Consider the following 20,134-nt stretch of genomic DNA (forward strand, 5'->3'; position numbering starts at 1 on the left):
AAAGGCATGAACTGTGAATTCTGTAGCATCATTGCTTACTCGCAGCTGATTACAATTAATTGCCTTAAATTGATGATTTTCTCTTGTTGCACGTATTGTATGTCCCACGGCAAACCTTGTTTCTTGATTATGCTGAATTTTTTCAATCTCTTCTTCTGGCACATAAAAAAAACTTGATGCTCGGAATACTGACATCACAGAATTTGAATAAATCATACGGAGTCAATATTTGGTTATCTAAGGGCGTCTGCAGACTAGCACGGGCTGCTAGTCTTTTTGCTGTTAACCGCAATGCCATCACAAGGCGATTTACCGTGGCTTGTTCCAAAAAAATTCCATTCAGCAGTGATGCCAGAATCTTTCTTGTGCAAACATAAATTGATGAAATTTTTGAAATTCTTATACTGGGCTACTGAACCATCACCAAAGTAATAAATGTTCTTAATGTTTTCAATATTTGTCTTTAATTATGCTATTAACTTTATTTGAAAGGCATGAACAGCAGTGGTATCATGATGGAGACAGTTGCTGATCATGCAAATGCTAATACAATGACATTCTTTGCCGCCAAAATAGACAACAAATGGATATAATGTGGCCTGACTGTTCTCCCAATGAAATTCTTGCACAGCATCTTGAACAACAAATGAATAATGATCAGCAAAGTCCATCAATATAATAAATTCATTTTCTGCAAGATTTCTCTTCAGCTGCTTAAGGTATAAACTTCGGTGTTTTGACACAAATTGGTGGCTTCTCAAACCTGTAATTTTCAAAATTAGTGCCTCCACGAAATCTTCAACAGTTCTGACGTGTCTCTAATGTATCTTTGTCTGTGTGGACTCATTGCTTGTATTCTACTGTTTCTTCAGAGTCATATACCTTTAAAGCATCTTCAAGAAAATCCTCTAGTTGCATTTTTCTTGGCCATTTCTCACAATGTTGCAGCATACAGTCTTTTGATTCCAAACTGCATACAGTTTTTTTCACCAAATCATTGTAGTCAACTTGGATGTATGTTGCTGAAGCCAGCAGTAATGTGACATTTTCATGAATTGCACATAACACATATTGAGTGTGATTCAGAAGCGCCAACTGTAGTACACCATTTCGGCCTGAGCTCACAAAATTTTGAGAAGCTTAGTTGATTTCCATGTTATTTGCAATAAGCAATGAACATTTCTCTCAGGTTACAAAGGTGCAGGCATTTCTGCTTGTGAATCTTTTCCCCATTTATTCATACTGCAACACAATCCTTTTTGCCGGGACATAAATGAGAAAACTCATCTTCTTCTTAAAAGAAAATTTTGTTTTATATCAACACTGATCTTTTTCCCTTTTCAGTCTGCAGGTGTTGCCAAAATCCCATCTTCTATCTTTAGTTTCCTAGCCTTCTTCACCACTTTAGTTCAATCAGCAAATTCTTTAGCCATTTTATTCAATAGTCCAGCTATTTGGGGCCGGGGTCAAAATTTGGACTTTACTGCAATTACGTGAAGTCTGAAGCTTAATCCTAAGTTCTTCCATTAAGATATGGACATCTTTACTGTTTTGGCACTCTTCTGTTTGTATTTGCACAATATCTACTTGGCTCACACCAGCAGCTGTGGCAATTACATTAGTAATACTGCCTTAGGCTTTTAGAACTTTGCGCTTTATGTATCCCATTGAATCCCTTTTTGCTGATCCATTGAAGCTTTAATGGTGACTCTCCAAGTGGTGATAATGAACTCTAGCTGTAAAGCAAGCATCAACACCCATATCTTCAGTGGGAGGTGATTCTTACTTATCTTGGTGGGATGATTCTTTTTGGGCCACTTCATGTCTACATTTGGTACAAATTTTCTGACCAGGTTTAAAAACTTCATTAGTCAGTAACTTCAACCTATCAGACATTGCAGTGGTTACTGTTGTTAAAGCCTTCTTGATTTCATGTTTCTATTTACCAAATGGGTTGCAGCAAGTTTTCTGCAGAAATTGAAATTTTTCATCAACAAGACTTTATGGTAGGGACAAATTTGGGCATCTTCAATAAAATCAAGACCAGACCTACATTGTAGAAGCCTTTTGTCCACTGGTGACATTTCCTTAACTGATCGTAGTTGACTTTTCCCACAATAGAATGGTGATGACGTAATGACAATCAGCTCCATCTGATCCACCGAAGAGCAGGGCGCAAGGATCTCTTGGTTCATTTTATACAATAGTTGATTAACCTATAACAAACAATTTTGAAAGCTCATGAATGTCCTGGTTTGAAGCGTGGCAGATTCAGATTTGTTTCTATAAAAAGTATACAAATTAGTGAATCAAAACATATTGTTTTAGAGCTTACCTTCAGCTACAACGATTATTGATTATTCAAACACTCAGTATTCAACACTAACATTGTACAATGTCGACACCAAAAATTACACCGCACATAAGAGTGACACTATGAAAACTGCCAATAATGAAAGCAACAACTGAAAGTGGTGATCCAGCAATGGATCATTGCTGCAAGAATAGACCCTTACTAAACTATTGCTGCTTTATAATGCCAATGGAAAGTGGCTGACAAGGCATATATGCACCACCATGCCTTGTAGGGTTAAAATGTTCTAAAGCTAGATTGCTTTCAGTCATGATCTTCCAGATTTTATTATCTGAAGACCATTTTCTGAGGTTTTACTATATTTACATTCTATACTGGAAAATAATGTAAAAACACTTCTTATTAGCATAGTTACATTCTCTAAACCACAGACAAATCTATTAAGACACTACAATTAAACTTTTTTTTTTATTTACAGCTTGAAATTATATCAATTTTTTTAATTTATCGATAATTCATTTTCCATATTTTGATAGGTATTCATACTCATCAATATGCAAAATCCAGAAATTAAACAATATAGCTTGGAAAGCTTAAAGCATGCTCTTTCCAGCTGTGGTAAGAAAAAAAGGATTGAATAAGACACAGTTGAGATATTGCCCACAAAAATAGCCTAAAATTTGCACGTAGATAATTTTAGCCATCTTTGCAGATGCATATCTTTTCGTCTAGGCATCCAATCTTAATTAAATTTGATCCACATATAGACATTATAGGTGGCAATAACCTTCTGAAGTTTTGGTGTGATTGGCTCTTATGAAAAGTAGCAGTGGTGGTCAAACCTGGATTCTCGAAATAGCATGATGAATTTTTTAGCCACTTCAGAGGCTTGTATCTATATTTAGGTGTGGCTAAATCCCTGATTTTTTGCCGAGGTGTAATTCAGCATAAAAAGTTGTCTATGTATATTAAAGCAAAGGATCAAAAGTCTGCTAGAACTTTTTTAAAAGTCTAGCAAACTTTGCGCATTTGCAGCTTCGTATGTGGTGCGGAGATGAGTAGCATCTCTTTAAAAGCTCCTAAAAATTCAACCACTGAAGGTACTGGGCTGAAATTTGGTATATAACCATCAGACCATATAGAACCTTCACACCAAATTTCATCATATTTTAATATTGGTACCTTTGAAGTGGGGAATGACCCAAATGCAGTACTATGCTACCACCTGCCTGCGACAGTTGCATGAATGACTACCACTCACAGTCTCAGAAATGTGCTAACCTACTAAAGGAATGCAGAATCAAGGAACTGAACCTCACAAAGTATCTCTCATATTTTGAAGCTTGGAAGAAATTTTTGTATCCAGTTGCAGTGGTATCAAAATTCGCTGCTATTATGGTCAGGTCATCAGCAGTACGTAGTGTACTTAATCCCTCACAACTGACTTCTAGTAGTTGCACAAATAAAGTTGGGCATGGTGGCACAGGCCATCCCCTCACGTGGAACTACTCTCTGGACCTGCCCAAAAAGCAGCTTCCTCCACTTGGGACCATCTCTGCAGCAATCCACAGATCAGAAGTCTAACACGAACCAGTAGCTGATGAAGCCATGGGCTGTGGCCCGCAGGGCTGCCTGCTCTCTTCTGTTCTGAAACTCAAAGCGAATAAGTCCATACCATATTCTCTGCCATTGATGAAAGAGGAGGAGGAAGACTTGGAAACCGTGTGACAAGGCTACTCTGGTGACTTCGGAGGCATCAGATCCCCCTCACACATCTGTTTCCGATCCAGAATTCATTGTTGTTGATCCATACCCACCAGTGATGCAGTGATCCTGGTATATGACCTGTCTTCCCTACCCCTTCATTCATGAGCAGATCACCTGCAATGTGATAATCCAGATGTAACTGCAATGTATGTTACTGTCACCTGCCAGAACTACAATAACTAATTTGCTCTTGCTCTCCAAGCAATACATATTACTGACGACAATTCCCAAATTCTGAGAGATTACTGTACATACTGGCTCAGAGAGAACATCTAGAAGGGTCTATACATTGGTTTGTGTATATGTCATCAGTGAATGGATTTCCCATGTTGGAAGCAAATAGTGAGAGTGCAAATCACCCCAGTGATCACTGTTTGTGACATTTCTCTGTCTCCAGACAGGGCACTTACATACCTTGAAATGACCAACTTAATCTAAAAATCCTCCTCCTCCCCCCCTACCCCCTTCATCCCTGTGCCCTTTCCTTTTTGGGAGATTTCAGTGTGTACCACCCCCTGTGTGGAAGTAACACATTATCTGGTGGTCCTCTTACCGGTTCTGTGCTACTTACAGGATCTTTCTGGCTGTTAACCTTATGATCTGCTTCCCTAACCTCATGGCTTCCCTCCAGTGTTTGCCACATAATGATCTTCGTGACAGTAACGACTTTTCCACCGATCCTGTTACTTCCTTGTCACTGTCCAATGGACCGTTTACAATGTTGGGCTCTTCAGTCAGTCAACTGGTAGTTGCATACCTCTGCTGTCACATTCGTCCTTCTGTCAGATTGTATAGATGAAGTTGTGAGATATGTGTCTGATGTGATCACCAATGCTGCTGGAACTGCTATTCCCCTTTCTAAAGGCTCACTCCACTACTGACCAATGCTTTGTTGGACCAGACATTGCAACAGCTATTCAGGATCATCAAAGGGTGTTGAAATATCTCAAATGACACCCTTCACAGACCACCTTACTCACTTTTAAGCAGCTTCATGCTAAGGCTTGCTATCTAATTCAATAGTAAGAAGGAATGCTGGGAGTGCTAAATCTGCTCCCTGAGAATGTATGCCTCTTCATCCCAGATGTGGACCCAGCTTTGTAATCTGGGTAACAAAGAACAACAGCTGTTCTGGGTCTCGTTCTTCATGAAATTTGTACAGATGCATGAAGTTTTTAGTGAGCACCATGTAACCTATGTTGCTACAGAATCTGTGTCTTCTTTTCCGGCTTTCTTTGGAAGGTAGAAAGTTGAAGACATCTGTGTTTTTAACTCAATCATGCCAAATTGTATAGTGAACATTTCAGTGACTGAGCACTGTTTCAGGCTTTTGACTTTTCAAACAACACAACCCCAGGCCCTGATTAGATTTATAAAAGGATGATCCAACGTCTGAATGTTACTCAAACTCCATCTACTTGATCTTTGACTTTTATTTGTCTAGAAAGGGTTTCCTGTCGAGTGGTGATATAGTATTGTTGTTCAAAGTCTAAAACAAAGTAAAACCCAAATGCAGATGAGGTCTCTCACCACAAATACACTCCTGGAAATAGAAAAAAGAACACATTGACACCGGTGTGTCAGACCCACCATACTTGATCCGGACACTGCGAGAGGGCTGTACAAGCAATGATCACACGCACGGCACAGCGGACACACCAGGAACCGCGGTGTTGGCCGTCGAATGGCGCTAGCTGCGCAGCATTTGTGCACCGCCGCCGTCAGTGTCAGCCAGTTTGCCGTGGCATACGGAGCTCCATCGCAGTCTTTAACACTGGTAGCATGCCGCGACAGCGTGGACGTGAACCGTATGTGCAGTTGACGGACTTTGAGCGAGGGCGTATAGTGGGCATGCGGGAGGCCGGGTGGACGTACCGCCGAATTGCTCAACGCGTGGGGCGTGAGGTCTCCACAGTACATCGATGTTGTCGCCAGTGGTCGGCGGAAGGTGCACGTGCCCGTCGACCTGGGACCGGACCGCAGCGACGCACGGATGCACGCCAAGACCGTAGGATCCTACGCAGTGCCGTAGGGGACCGCACCGCCACTTCCCAGCAAATTAGGGACACTGTTGCTCCTGGGGTATCGGTGAGGACCATTCGCAACCGTCTCCATGAAGCTGGGCTACGGTCCAGCACACCGTTAGGCCGTCTTCCACTCACGCCCCAACATCGTGCAGCCCGCCTCCAGTGGTGTCGCGACAGGCGTGAATGGAGGGACGAATGGAGACGTGTCGTCTTCAGCGATGAGAGTCGCTTCTGCCTTGGTGCCAATGATGGTCGTATGCGTGTTTGGCGCCGTGCAGGTGAGCGCCACAATCAGGACTGCATACGACCGAGGCACACAGGGCCAACACCCGGCATCATGGTGTCGGGAGCGATCTCCTACACTGGCCGTACACCACTGGTGATCGTCGAGGGGACACTGAATACTGCACGGTACATCCAAACCGTCATCGAACCCATCGTTCTACCATTCCTAGACCGGCAAGGGAACTTGCTGTTCCAACAGGACAATGCACGTCCGCATGTATCCCGTGCCACCCAACGTGCTCTAGAAGGTGTAAGTCAACTACCCTGGCCAGCAAGATCTCCGGATCTGTCCCCCCATTGAGCATGTTTGGGACTGGATGAAGCGTCGTCTCACGCGGTCTGCACGTCCAGCACGAACGCTGGTCCAACTGAGGCGCCAGGTGGAAATGGCATGGCAAGCCGTTCCACAGGACTACATCCAGCATCTCTACGATCGTCTCCATGGGAGAATAGCAGCCTGCATTGCTGCAAAAGGTGGATATACACTGTACTAGTGCCGACATTGTGCATGCTCTGTTGCCTGTGTCTATGTGCCTGTGGGTCTGTCAGTGTGATCATGTGATGTATCTGACCCCAGGAATGTGTCAATAAAGTTTCCCCTTCCTGGGACAATGAATTCACGGTGTTCTTATTTCAATTTCCAGGAGTGTATTTAAGCACTGGGAGGCACCTCATCTGCTCTGAGCTTCATACTGCCTCAACCAATGTACGCTATCTGATAAAAAGTATCTGGACACCCCTATGTAATACAGAAATGACTGCTAAAAGTCGTGAGAGGTTGACCCACCAGTAGAAAAAGACATTGTCTGTGCGTGAAGAGTTAAAGTGAATGGGGGGTACTGGGTTGAGCATGTCCTTATAAGCCATGCATATCTATAGCCAGTGGTTAGTGACGCTGGCGTAGGTGGTATAAAGTGCAATGTCACTGGATGGAAGGTGACTGGAAAGAAGTTATTTGGAGTGATGAATCACACTGTACCCTATGGAAATTGGATCCATCAAGTGTAGTGCCAACAGTGAAGTGCTGCAGAGGTGGTGTTTTACATGGCTAGGGTGTAGTCCTGTTATTGCACTTGAGAAAATGCTAAATTCATAAAGGTATGAACACATTTTACAGCATTGCATTCTGTGTACAACAAAGGAACAGACTGTGATTATTTGCATCAACTTGACAGTGCATCCTATTGTAAAGCAGCATCTGTGAGGCAATGGTTTGTGGACTAACATTCCTGGAATGGACTGGCCTTCGCAGAGTTAAGACATGAACCCATCGGAGCACATTTGCGAAGAGGTAAAACGACTTTTTTCCAGATTCCAGTGTCCAGCATCACTACCTGGAAGTTAGATGAATGGCAGTCTGACTTAGCAGCACTGCAGAGTGGGTTTACAATGTATTCCCATGCATCAAGAACAGGCTCAACTGTGCGACATCACCCCTACTTGAGGTATGGTGCACCTGTTAACAGGTCACAGTCCATATCCCAAACATTTGCATCAAGTGAGTTGTAGTAACACACCAGTCAGTGAACGTGGAGAGGAAGGCTGTGCTGATCGTATTGTTCTTATATGCCCACTTTTCCAAGTAGAGAGAAAATTGCAGGCATCTGCAAACAGTCGAAGTGACCAAAACTTGGGGACTACAGTTAATGATTGCAGATTGAATATCTAAAAGGCAGCTTTGTCTGTAAGATACAGTGGACGCTCTGAATATCAAAATTTCAACAGATCAAAGAAGCAATCCTCCATTTTAGGTAATGATAGGTGTATATAAATTTAATTAAGAGAACGTTATATAAAGTAATAAGGAACATTAAATAAGTCATAAATTTGCAGCAGTGAATTGAATTGAAATTAAGCACTACCTTTTCGTTTCAGTTCTTGGGGAAGAATGGGCTGCCATTTCTCCTCAGACGTTGACACTTAATTGAAAATTAAGCCATGGTAAAGATAATGGGTAGACACACTCCATATTAATGTCTACTAATAGGTGCCTGAATGCTTTTGATCAGATAATGTACTTTCACTTCTTAAATTATTTCACATCTTTGGCATCACTATTTCTTTCAATGCCTCGATTTTATCACTCCTACTTCTTTTCATAACTCGGTAAAATTTCTGGTGGAACTCACTAACTCCAGATGATCTCTCGACTGAGGGGCTGATGAACAACCTGTTTACTCCCACATCTTCCAACAATATGTATTCAGCATAGGCAGCAGAGACAGGAATGTGTGTGATATTGTACTAAATATCTTAATGAAAATTGGTGTAACTTTTAGACCGTGAGATTGTTGTGTTAGTTGTTGTTGTCCCCCCCCCCCCCCCCCCCTCCCCTTCTCCTTACAGGTACAGCCACAATTTAGTTACCTTACTGGAGAAAAACAGCTATTGTAGCATCATTGATTGCAGGTGATAAAGGGATGGTTAAGAACAATATGAATCAATTTTCCCTCGGCAAGTGCGGCAAGAAACATATTACCGATTATGTAGACAGCGGAAGTGTGAAATCCATCTCTGGATCTGAAAATGTGGAGCAGGAGTTGACACACTTAAGAAACATTTGTTTTGAGCAGTGTTATGAGGAGCAAGAAAGTCTGGTTGTGGTTCAGCAGCCGTCTTTTAAAGTTGCTAGAAAACCACAGAGATTCTTGGCAGTCAGGAACAAAGTTGAAGCCTAGAATATGAACAGAAGCTGAATGATTTGCTGGAGACAGTGTGAGAAATATTAATTCTATTTCAGAATTATCTGTATAATCACTCGTTCATTGTGCTGGCACTAAAATGCGTATTGGCAAAGTGCAAGTTGAAATACTGACTTCTGTATACCATAACTCTTTCCTGCAAGGAAGATGCTCCTGTTTACTGTGAGCACATCAACTTTTAAAACTTTTTAAAATGACACTGAGATAGAATGATTCTGAAATTGCAAATAATCTTTAGCAGCTCACTAACTGATGGAGTTGAACTGATAACTGTCGCAACTATACAGATCATATGACAAGCCTTAGCCCATTCTAGCAGTGGTGTATCATAGGTCACTGGACTAAAAAGCATGACAAGTGATAGGAAGAAAACACAGCGTGCTTCACTTCTCTGTGAAGGTCACCTGATAACTAGACACCATGTTGCTGATGTTGATCAGTTGTAGAATTATGGAGGGAGAGTATGTTTCATGCTTGCATGTTACAACAGCCTTGGGTATCTAAGATCTCTGTAGCTTTCAGCATATGTGTGGGTCAAGTTACATGTTGAACACCAGAGGTGCCCTTGGCTGTGCGTGCCCTATTTGCCTGTGGGCTCATTCCTTTCACTTTTGTTATCTTTCACATCTTTTTCCGATATTTGTTTTGCACTTTGGTGTCTATTTTTCACTTGCATTGACCTCCCTCTGTCTGTTTAAAAAGGAGTTACTTCTTATATGGTTGTTACAATGATGCACTACGTGGCGTTCAGAACTAATGCTTCCTTCTTCACTGAGGTAACAGCGACAGATTGGGGAAGGTTAAAAAGAAAGAGCAGGTCATTCAGGCCTCATGCTTGATAGGAAATGGTCTTGATCCTCCCATGTGTCATACCTGGCAGTCCGCTGTATGCGGTTCCTCTATGTTCTGTGTGTCCTCAATGGTACTTCCTGGGGTGCTGATCGAACCACCCTCCTCTGCGCATCACACTTACGCCGTATCAACACTATCCACCATTGTAGTATCTGTTTGGCCAAGGGTGCCTTTTACACTAGCTCGGTAGAGTCTGTATGCTGAAGCTGCTGTACTACCACTGGCGTACTGCTGTGACTTTCTCCTAAGCAGGTATGCATGCCGTTTGTCTGCCATACATGGGCACCCATCCTATGCCACCTTCTTTGATGATTCCCATGATTGCTAGTATGGGGCATATCCCTCTTCTCTGTTACCTCCTGGCGTCCACTTTCAGTACTTGATATGGCAGCTTAACTTCACGCTACCTGCAACTTTCCAGGTGGGTGTGAACTGTTCACCGCCTTGTCTTTGTGAAGCAACCCATGTTAACCCTGGCCTTCATTTGCTTCCTAAGCACACGTCTCCAGCCTCGATCTATTGCCTTCAGTTTCACAACCTTCACAAGGAACTTAGCAATAGTACCTTTGTATACACTGATGGCTCTTGGACCGACTGTGGTGTCGGGTGTGCATTCGTCATTGGCACCCATGTCTTTTGTTATCGGCTTCCGTCACACTGCTCAGTATTTACAGCCAAGGTCTTTGCCCTGTATCAGGCCACAGAGTATATCAGGTGACACAGCCTTTTCAATTGTGTCCTCTGCTCGGACTCACTCAGTGCCCTTCAAAGTCTGTGTGCTGTACACTGCCCATCCCTTAGTGCAGCGGGTCCAGGAAAACTGTCACTTGCTCACTATTGGTGGAGCCAGTGTGATGTTTGTGGGTTCGTGGTCATGTCAGTCTTCCAGGAAAAGAGGCTGCTGCCAAGGCTGCAGTCCTCGTACCACAGCCCTTGAGTTCCTATATTCCTTCAGATGATCTCTGTGTTGCCTTCTGTCAGGAGGTGGTGCCCCTCTGCCATTGCCAGTGGTCCTCCCTTCACTGGAGTAAGCTCCGGCTTATTAAGCCTCTCCCTGCAGCTTGGATGACCACCTCTCGGCACTCCCACCAGGAGGAGGTAATTTTAACTAGGCTGTGTATTGGGCGCTGCCTTTTTAGCCATCGTCATTTGATAAGTGGTGCTACCCCACCAATTTGTACACATTGTGCCCAGGTTTTAGCTGTCTGCCACTTCCTGATGGAATGCCCATTTTTTAGCTGTTTACATTCCATCTTGGGTTTGACGTCTGAGTTGTCGGCCATTTTAGCAAATGACACGTGGGCTGTTGACCGCGTTTTACTTTTTATCCATCAAAGCAATATGGCAAAGGCCATTTAAGTTTTAGTTTTGGACCTCCATTCCTGTATGGTGTCTTTTCTAGCCCTTTTTCCATGTGCCTGTTTTTACCCATCTTCTGTTATGTGAATTGGATCTGAAGATAGACGTTTTTTAACTCATCTCGATCTTAGTGTTCTATACTTTTGACTTGAGTGTGTATGACCCCAGTTGCGCCCTAAAGCAAAACAAAACAAAACCATCCACAACCAATAAGTTAAATGCCTCAGTCCTCCACATCATCTTCTCCGGGCAGCATTAAACTGTATTTGGCACCAAGGGATTTACCCCTCTCAATGGAGGGACTGTATTGTGGTTCCTCTTTAAGTCCATTATCGATTTGTTGTCCCTTGATAGTTACTGGCCCATCAGTCTACCAGTGTCCCCTGTAAGTTATTTGAATGGATTGTGGCTCATCAGCTCTGTTGGGTCCCCTAATCTTGGGACCTTTTGTACCCTTACTACTGCAGGCTTCCGAAGGGACAGTCTCTGATAGACCATCTGCTTTGGTTGGAAACTGCAGCTCAGCAGGTCTTTCCTCACTATTGCCATCTCATCGCAGTTTTTTTTTTTTTTTTTTTTGTTTTGTTTAAGGCCTAAGGCAGGAGCCATCGCATCTTACTTACAATCCATGAGTGGGATCTTCAGGGACCCCTCCCAATTTTTATTTACCATTTCCTGTCACACTGGTTGTTCTCAGTTCAGTTTGGCAGTTCCTCAGTTCTCTGCAGACCCAGGAGGGTGGTGATCCACAGGGTTCCGTATTAAGTGTCCTTTTCCTCGTTATTAACAGACTTGTGGTCTCCGTTGATCCATTGGTCACACCTACTCTGTATGTGAATGATTTCTCTATCTTGGGTAGTTCCCACCCAGTTGCCTCTGCCAAGTGACAACTCCCGTGAACTCCTGTGCCATCTGGTGCACTTTCGTGTGGACACTCAAACATTTTTAAATTCTCTCCCCCTTGTATCTTGGGTGGCATATTTCTGATACAATCCTCCAGTCCACATCGATCTGGAGCTTTACACCAGACTCCCAGCACCTGACCATGATCTGCTAGTTCCATCCCTTGGGTCTTTTTTTACAAGTAGATTACTTGGTTGCCCCATAACTGCCTTCTGAAGATTGGTTGTTTCTGGAAACTGGGTATCCTTCACTTTCTTGCCCGCACCTCTTGGGATGTGCATCAATAGATTTTCCTCCATTTTTATCAGGCATTAGTTCTGTCCCGTCTCATCTTTGGTTGTCAAGTTTATGGCCCAGTTGCCCCTTCGACATTGCCCCTTCGACATTGCCCCTCTTGGACCCAGTTCTCCAGCATGGTATTCATATGGCCATTAGTACCTCTTGCTTTCTTATTCTATCTGTATCTGCTGTTATCCTGCTCACCCCTCCTGTTCTATTCATTCGTCAGCTTCAGGACCTCGCCCGTCTGCTGCTTCATTTCGACTGAGTTTAATGGTTGGGCTCTGCCTCACTTCTTGCTGCTGGGATTTTCTGTCTTCCCTCTTTGTCCTTTTTCCTACATTCTCTACTGAACACTACCTTCCCCCTTCTCCCCGGTCAGTTTCTCGCCCCCGGATTCCCCCCCTCTTCCGTACATATTGTCTGGTCGTTTGGGTTGCCTTTTCTTGTCATTTCTTTCCCTGGTGTTACCTCTGTTGTGTCAAGATTGTTGTATGCTGTGGAGATTGGAATTGGTAGATGACAGTGCTGGGTGTCCCTACATGTTTGGTGGCTCTGGGGTGCTCTTTACTCTGGTCCCTCCCTCGTCGTCCTGTTTTTTATTCTTCTTTTGAACCACCAGGTAGTCAACAAGATTGTAAAAAGTACCTGAGCTTTGCTGGAATTAAATCCGCTGTACCAATTTAATGGCTTTCCCGCAGGTGACGAGGCAGAAATTGTAGTGGGAAATCTTAGTGTACATGTTAGTATAGAGACATGAATGTCAAAACGTACTTAGAGCAAATGGCTTGGCAAGCAGAAGTAAGGTAGATGAAATACGGCGTAGCATGTAAAAGGAGCGGAGTTCAAGAAACAGTATCAGAGGAAAAGAAGAAACAAAATCCTTCTAAATGGGCTTCAAACTGTGAAAGAAGAATGCACAAGTTTGAAGAGTGATTTGGAGAAGCAGCCGAGATGATTTGTGGAAGACCTGGTAATAGGAACAGATAAGAGGAGACATTGGTGGAATTTTAAAGTTAAAGAAGCAGTTTTAAAGAAAACGCCATTTAGAGTATGCTTTCAACAAAGGACATCAGAGGTGAGAGAATAATATAAAGTGAGGAAGAGGGTGGCACAATAAGAGGTGATAGAGGGAAAGATAAAGTGGATGGAAGAATGTGTCATGATGTGGGCAGGGTAGTAAAGGAAATAAGAAAATACTATATGGAATGATCAGAAATAGGGGAAGAAGAAAAGCAGAGAGTGTAAAAATCATTGATAAAGATGAGATTGAGGTAGAGGAGGAGGACCTCAAAAGGCTATGGAGAACATATTTTAATTTGCTGAATTTGGGTGGAAGAGTACAGGAATTACAGGTATTTAGGGGTAAAGCACATAAAAGTTAAGGTGGAATGGGAAAAAGAACTAATGAGGACAGAAGTTGAAAAGGCATTGAAGAATATGAAATGAGGAAAAGCATTGGGGTTGGATAAACTGTGGAAATTTATTTTTATTTATTATGTTATTCATTTATTTATTTTGTGTTCCAGTGATCCATGTTATGCATACATCACAGGATATGGGATGTGGAACTTGTTCATGTTTGTTGTGGTTACAGTCTGTGCTATTATCTAAATGGTACTACTCAGGATCAGAGTAGAAGAGATGGTGACAGAGGCTTTATAGAGTTATGAGAGCTGTGTGAAAGAAAATGAAGACTGAAATCGACTGAGAGAGAGGAATAATGGTAGCCTTTTGAGATGTAGCGAGTTGGGATTTACCCATCTATTTGTTTTTTTGTTCCTAAGAATAACCAATTTTTTGAACTTTTTTGTGCTATATATTAATGCAGATGCATGTTTAATACGTGGTATGTATAGGAATATGTTGAATTGTTGTCCATGTAAAATGTCATGTAAATTGCTAGCTCAGTTGTTTATATTTTTGTTCAAGAATATAGTCATGCAAAGTTTTTTTATTAAAAGCATTAGTAATTGAAAGATACATATAATTAACATTAGTGATGTCATCCAATGAGAGAGACATTGTGAGCCATTAAGCAACAGAAGTAGTATTGTTACCACTGATCCAAAAGCAGACACTCCCAACGTCAAGAGAACATACTTGGAATTACCTAAAAGTAATTAACTTATGAAATAATTGACTCAAAAGATCAGAACCTCCAGATTTCAATCACCTATTTTGCTTTAATGACTGCAAGATTCGGAACTTTGTCAGTAGGATCTTACTGCTGCATTTTTCCCTAAATCTGACAATACAACTCTCTAATTCAGTCAATAATTAAGATTTTGATTAATCTAGAATCATGAAGTATTTACTTAAAGATGGATGCCATAGTTGTAAATAGGGGATTTCAGAAACCAAGTAATAACTGTATTCAGTATACTGCTGTGAATTGCTAACCTGGAACATTTTACGTAAACCAAACAATAGTTAAGTCTTAAGAATCTGTGCAAAATAGTAAAATCAAACCTTACAGAATTTCAAAGTATTATGTAATCTCAGAATTTAAAATGTGCTTGTATGCCTGTGTATTTATAGTGACCCCTGTCTCAGAGTCTGCACTCCCTGACCAGCCAGCATACAGACAAAAACTTTTATGTCAGATTGTGTAAGTGTCTGAACCCACCTAGCGTTAAACGTCTTTGTCGGCTTGAATAAGAAAGTCCTTGTCTGATCAGTATACGACTAACATCTGCCAGATTGCATTAGACTGGTACACTTGTAACGTCTATATGTCAGTTCACATTATAGTTTGTGATTAGCAATCATACATAAAACATAAACGTGTTGGTTTGTGTGAAAGTTTGCATATTGCTAGCCCAGTGTCGGTTAAGGTGAAATTCTTCACCTTAAAATAACATGCACAATAAATAGTCTGTTATAAAGAATATGAAACTTTATAATAACTTTGTGTCTGGAAATCTCTGAACTAGTAAATATTAACCTTAAAAGTCCTAATTATCTGCAAACTGAACACTGGGCACTGACACAATGATAATTATACAATGTAGGCTCTCATAGCCAGAGTTGTCTCAAGTTAAAACTTCTGGGCTGAGTGGCCATTGTCAATGTACAAAATTGCTTTCTGATGTTTTGGCTCCAATGAGATGAGCATTTTAACAAAGACATCACATTATCATGCACACATGTATAGAAAAGCTATAGAGATTCATAAATGCAGTCACACAGTCAGCATTACATGGCATATTGTGGTACCCTCTGTGCACTATATAAAAGCTAGAGCCCCTCAAACCTTAATGGCAGTAGCCTTTTTTTACCTCAGAAGATGTCTCCCGCAATTGGAGATGAAACATCAAGATGCAGTTTTATACTGACCATGGCTTCTCAGTGCAGAAGTTCTAACTGAACAACCATAATTCAGTTATTTTTTCCGCACCGTGAATGTTAACCAAATCCATGGTGTGCGTAGTAGTTGGATGATTCTACTTCCTTATGGGATCACAAAGGTGATGTGCATCTATTTACCAGAACGGGCCACCAGGTGTTATACTGTGCAAATAAATTGGGATGAAACACTTTCAAAACTCATTGTGTGTCCAGTTTACGTCATTTGAATCTATCCTATCTGACAAAATTCTCAGTATGTTATTTTAATTTGACAAGATAGATGGATTCTTCAGAACTATAGGGGCTTCATCCTTTAGTGCCACTATGCGAAAATCTGATAAGAATCTGGAGAGCAATGTAAAAGCAACTGGGAGAGAAACAGTATGGCTCCAGACTGGAGAGTTAAACAGTAGACTAGATCTCATACTTCGGTGAGATAGCTGCAAAAACATGGCTGTGAGTATGGGATAAATCTACTGATCATCATCCTGGATTTAGAAAAAGTGTGACACTGTATCTGGAAGTGATCTGTACTACTATTCAAAGTGTTGATAATTGATATACGTAGTGACACAAATGGTGAGAGATAATGGAGGTAAGATGACACCAGTGTTGTTTGCTGATGAGTTTATGGTATGGGAGAATGAAGAGGAATTTTGGGAGTGTCTGGGAGAATGAGGATGAAGTTCAGGAGCAATTAGTTGGAAAGGAGTTGTATAAGAATATGATCTAAAATTTAATGCAAACAAGTGTGAGCTGTTGGTCACAATAACAAAAAGTGTAGATCTATACTAAACATAGCACTGGGTGGGGAGCAGCTGAAAATGATGAAATTTAGAGTATCTGATGAGCATAATACAGGAAAAGGGAAGAAATGTTAAAGGAATAAGTTAATGTGCAAAGCAAGCTGAGAGCTTTATGTGAAGTGTGAGAGGAAGGTATGGAACTTTAAACAAGTAAATAGGTGGTATACCAGATGTGTTTATACAATTTGTCCTAAATTCTGCTACAACGTGGGACATGAAGGAAAGAGAACAACTTGGTGTGAGCTAGTGAGATTAAGTCCTGGAGAAGTCAGGTAGGTGTAACAAAAAAGGGAAAAAATGAGAAATGAATGGGTTAGGGAGGTAACACAAGAGTACCCCCAACAAGAGATGATTTGTGGAAAAAAGATTAACATGGTATGGGCATTTAATCAGAGTGGTGAAGATGCATGGGAGACGCACAAGTTAGAGATGGGAGGCAGAAAATCCAGGAGAAGAGAAAGGGGCAATTGGCTAGAAGGAAAGAAGGAAAGCACCTGGAAGAGTAGCGACAGGGGATTCAGTGGCAGGAAATTGTACATTGCTACTTCTTTGTTCTAGAAATTTCACGGCAATTCATTTCCCTTGCTCATGAGTTATATTCAGCTCGTATGTGTCATGGAATGCACATTTAATTCATATTTATTTCCTGTTGGAGCAACTCACTCTTAACTCCTGCTGATTTTAGAAAGTTATGTAGAACAATGCAGGAACTTAACTACTTCACCATGCATACAAGAGCTGTGGATTGTGGCAACCTGATTTCTTGTGTAACTTGGAACGGTTCTGCTTACTGTACAATGAGATAAACAATATGTATCTGGATTTGACACTTCCTGACAGATCAAAATTGAGTGCCGCATTGATGCTCAAAATGGGAATTCTCCAACTATCTTTTCAGAATCTAAACCATTTTAGTCCATTCTCAGTTGGATATCGGTCGTGTCAGCTGTTTAATTTCATAAACATTTTTAATTAAAATGTCTTAGAAACTTTTATTGATATGTACAGTGTTGTAATGATATCAATATGATGACTATCTTTGTCACAGGATGGAGATACCAAACTGTTCTTCAGAGTCCTCTAGTACCGAAGTAGCATCTCTTGTCAAGAAGGCAATTGACCTCGCAGAATCTGATCATAATTCATCAGAATTTCTGGATGGTTCTGATGAGGATATAGAAACAGATAATGTGGAGGTAAGTGTTTTTTTTCCAGGTCCTTTTTGTCAGTGATTGTTTAACAACAAGCAGTCAGTGAAAGGAAAAAGAAAACATTTGGTTGTTCTGTAGTGTCTGTGTGTGCGTGTGTGTGTGCAGGGGGGGGGGGGGGGGGTTACCATGCATACAAGAGCAGTGGATTATAAAAACCTGATTACTTATGTAACTTGAAACAGAATTGCTTACTGTACAACAAGATAAACAATGTGTATTTGGATTTGAAACTTCCTGACAGATCAAAATTAAGTGCTGCACCAATAGTCATAATGGGGAATTCTCCAACTATCTTTTTAAGAATCTAAACCATTTTAGTCCATTCTCAGCAGGATATCGCATGGCGCAAATGCGCATTGGGCGATGGGTGCATGTGTGTTGTGGTGAGGAGATGTCATCTCCAGTGACAAAATAGAAAGCATTTCTTGGATGTTTTTTTAACTATATACTCCAGTTCTATCAGCTTACTCTCGTACCTTAAAAATAAATGCCATTGCCTCAAGACAAAGATTCTGGTTGGCTATCTATGCATTACTTTGTATTTGGAAACAATTTTTGGCCATTCTTGAGTAACTCCTGTGATTTCATTCTGTAGAATTAGTGGTTAGTCAACAAGCAGTGTCACCATAAGACAATACACTGTGTTGGTGAAATGTTAGAAAAATCCCTTGAAACATTAGCTCATTTTCTCTCTCTCTCTCTCTCTCTCTCTCTCTCTCTCTCTCTCTCTCTCTCTCTCTCTCTCTCTCTCTGTGTGTGTGTGTGTGTGTGTGTGTGTGTGTGTGTGTGTGTGTGTGTGGTTTTTTTTTTTTTTTTAAATTAGTTTGATAAGAAATGTGCAGTTTGTGGACAAACCTACAACTCAAATCACTTAAAATAAGGATTTCTAGCCTATTGTCTGTCTTAATGATGATATCCTCTTGGGTAAAACATTATGGAGATAAGTTCCCCATTCAGATTCAAGAGAGTTGTTGCAACATATATGCAATCTAGTGTGATCCTGATGTGGGTATATAAGCACTGATATCTAAGCAAGGGACTGATGTGGCATTCACACATTGCTGACATGTGTACAGTAAATCCGGAAACATTAACTTTGGTCATACAATGAAGGCTTTCATGACCGTATGTTTCAGCTGCTGAGAATTCTTCTGGGTTGTATGGTCTTGGTCTATGGAACTCTTCTATCCCTGATGTTTCATTCAAAGCTACGTTGGACATCTTCAGAGGTGCTCCTGATTGTGCTGAGTCTTGCCGACTGGGAAAAATAGAAAAATATTCAGTGTATGCGCAAAAGATCTTTCAAGACACGTTGCTTTTTGCGCGGTTTTGGTTTTCAAAGTGTCGGGAAGTTCTACGCTGGGTTATAAAATCTTTACCCTTCAGATGATTGATAAGTTTTATTTCATCCTGGAAAAAGTGTATTTTAACCAAGAAATGTAAGATTTTTTTTCTTGTCCATGTATACATCCTGATTAGTCAATATCATACCCTCGCATACTGTTTTCTTTCAATTTTTGTCATACTTACTTTTTATGTACTACTGGTATTCATAGAGTATCGTCACTTGCCTTTGCTATTGATGTTACAGCCAAATGATATAAAACTTGCAAATGATCATGAAAATCCTGTGAAACACGTTGGTCATCAAAGGAATACAGTGAATCCACGATGGCAACTAACAGGCAATCATATAACACCAGATCAGGTGTCTGATATTGAGAAAGAACTGGACTTCTATGAGAAGATTGCACTTGTCTTTTTACTTTATGATAATGAAGACCTCGCTCTTCAGAGAATAAAAGTAAGTGATTTGTACTTTGAATTATTGTTATTTGTAAAGTGCAACCTACCTAATTGTAAATTTTGTGGGAATATTTAACTCATTCTTGTTACCTGTCACTTCTTTCCTGTGCTAAACCTAAATATTAAATGTTGAAAGTTGTGATTTATGGTGAATGCAGATTGCCAGTCAGTTTCTGATTTTTGTTTTATTATCACAAATTATTTATACCCAACAACAAGATAGGTCATTGCCAACAGAAGCAAGTTTGTCATTTTAGTTTCCAGTAAGGCGTTTTCTGGGTACTGGTATCAAGCCACAACGCTTCTCTTCTGCCAGTCTGTCATGTGCTGACTGACTGTGAAGCAGGAACACCTTTCCTAGAATGTGATTGTTTCTGTGACTGATACAACTACCTTAATATTCATTGTAGATATTTATTTGCAAATCAAATTACCTTATGTCCATTTTTTTTTTACTTAATCTGATGATTGT

The 20,134-nt window shown here is 41.0% G+C and overlaps 1 protein-coding gene across 3 annotated transcripts in view; it reads left to right on the top strand.

Moving 5' to 3' along the window:
• The window catches only part of LOC124606272 (caspase-8), a 130,429-nt gene that overhangs the window by 16,241 nt on the left and 94,054 nt on the right, over nucleotides 1–20,134 (top strand). For all 3 annotated transcript variants that reach the window (XM_047138255.1, XM_047138271.1, XM_047138264.1), the window contains exons 3-4: nucleotides 17,694–17,841; nucleotides 19,448–19,660. In XM_047138255.1, coding sequence (XP_046994211.1) covers nucleotides 17,694–17,841; nucleotides 19,448–19,660 — 361 coding nt within the window. The remainder of the gene's footprint in view (nucleotides 1–17,693; nucleotides 17,842–19,447; nucleotides 19,661–20,134) is intronic.

Source organism: Schistocerca americana, chromosome 1, assembly GCF_021461395.2.
Source record: "Schistocerca americana isolate TAMUIC-IGC-003095 chromosome 1, iqSchAmer2.1, whole genome shotgun sequence".
Lineage (NCBI taxonomy): Eukaryota > Metazoa > Arthropoda > Insecta > Orthoptera > Acrididae > Schistocerca > Schistocerca americana.